Consider the following 1,892-nt stretch of genomic DNA (forward strand, 5'->3'; position numbering starts at 1 on the left):
GCTTAAAATTTTCGACTTGTCTAAACACGATCTCGTATGACATTTTTTCAAGTTCATACGATTATCATACAAATCGGTTCGAACCGTTTTGAGTGCGAGAATTGGTATTCGAGTTCAGTGATTACTGCGATATTGACTATGAATATATCATAATATATAGTGTTTTTCACATAATAAACGACAAATATTACTTATTCTAGTAAAAAAAAATTGATTATTGTAGTCAAGTCAAAATGCTCTTAGAGCTGGATGTATATTCAACAACTATTGAGACATATTTCTACAAAAAAAAATAGTTAAATTGACTTTTCTCCTGATCGGGAATATGTATGTGGGTAACAATTTTGATAAAAATGTACGCAAAATAGGCGCCTTGTCGTCGAGTTGCGGACACCAGCCCGTTACACCAAGTACCAAGTAAATGTTAGTTGTGCCATTTTTTCTATTGAGGGCACAGTATCAATCACATTTTTATGCCATTATTATAACGACTTTGATACCAATAAAGTTATGAAAACTGATGATAATATGAATGTTTTCTAAGGTTCGCGCTTTAGGATTGGAGCTAGGTCTACCGGCAGCTTTAGTAGAACGACAACCGTTCCCTGGACCGGGACTGGCTGTGAGAGTTCTCTGTCAGGAAGAGCCTTACGCCGAGAGAGACTTCTCGGAGACACAGGTATGTAAATCATGCAACGTGGATTGCAGCTATAGGTTAAGACGCTATATGCAATATTTGAGATACTGGCACATGATATTTACAGATCCCGTGATGTTTTATTACGTATATAAATGTTATGTATGTACGTAAATACAATGTGCCACAAAACAAAATTATATATTATTTTATTGAATGTTGTGATGTTTTTACCATTGTGGTATACGTGTATTTTTTTTTAATACTCCTAATACTTTATTGTTATTGATCTGACTGGACTATAACCGCCGGGGCAATGAAGTCAGATCGAATTAATTTTTCTTTGTATTGTTCGGTATTGTATATGGTACCTGGATAAAAACGGTACACATTAATCACAGTTACATTACTTATATTATTTGTACAATTAGGTTATGAGTTTTACATCTCTAGAATCTTGTCAAAGTAATTCCTGGTCTTTTTACTTTTTTCGCTGGCCTCAGATAATATTATACATCGATAAAGGTTATTGCCACTGCTAAACAGGTATTGTATATTTGTCAACAGGTGATCGTGAAGATAATGGTGGAGTACGCGTCGATGTGCCAGAAGTCGCACGCGTTGCTGGGTCGCGTGACAGGCGCAACGGGCGCGGCCGAGCAGGCCGAACTCAAGCGCATCTCGTCCAAGGCCCCTGTCGCCGCCACGTTGCTGCCGATGCGTTCCGTCGGGGTGCAAGGTACGCACTTACTTTAACTTTTTACACTCTATTTATTTGTTTATATTTGAGATAATAATATATATATATATATATATATTTGACATCACAAGTACAAAGAGCAGTATGACAAGATTTCCAAAATAATAATAATATAACAAATAAGCTTATGCTAAATTGACATTCTATTTTAACAAATATATTCATTGCAAACTTGATGTCATGCCTAAGAGCACTATGCACGGTTGCATTGGTCCCACACTAGGCAGAGCCTGTCCTGTGGCGACCCTATTACGATTTCATTAAATTAATTTTGACAATGGTATATTACGTTACATTGGGATTGTTTTAATATTAATAATAATTTAAATATCTTACAATGTATTTAATCTAAAATAAACAGAAAAGAATTATAAAATCAGAAAAAACACTCAGAAAAAATTCCTTCGATCCGGTCGGATTCGAACCGACGTCTTCTTGCATACCGTGGCAGACGCTATACCAACTAAGCCACGGAACGAACCAACGGACCTCACG

General features: G+C 36.3%; 1 protein-coding gene across 1 annotated transcript in view; it reads left to right on the top strand.

The window, feature by feature from the left end:
* LOC113231329 (GMP synthase [glutamine-hydrolyzing]) overlaps positions 1-1,892 on the top strand; it is a 23,398-nt gene that overhangs the window by 17,629 nt on the left and 3,877 nt on the right. The window contains exons 10-11 of the mRNA XM_026465610.1: positions 545-679; positions 1,205-1,376. Of these exons, the coding sequence (XP_026321395.1) occupies positions 545-679; positions 1,205-1,376 (307 nt within the window). The remainder of the gene's footprint in view (positions 1-544; positions 680-1,204; positions 1,377-1,892) is intronic.

The sequence above is a fragment of the Hyposmocoma kahamanoa genome, unplaced genomic scaffold (genome assembly GCF_003589595.1).
Source record: "Hyposmocoma kahamanoa isolate Upper Pololo Valley unplaced genomic scaffold, ASM358959v1 65, whole genome shotgun sequence".
Lineage (NCBI taxonomy): Eukaryota > Metazoa > Arthropoda > Insecta > Lepidoptera > Cosmopterigidae > Hyposmocoma > Hyposmocoma kahamanoa.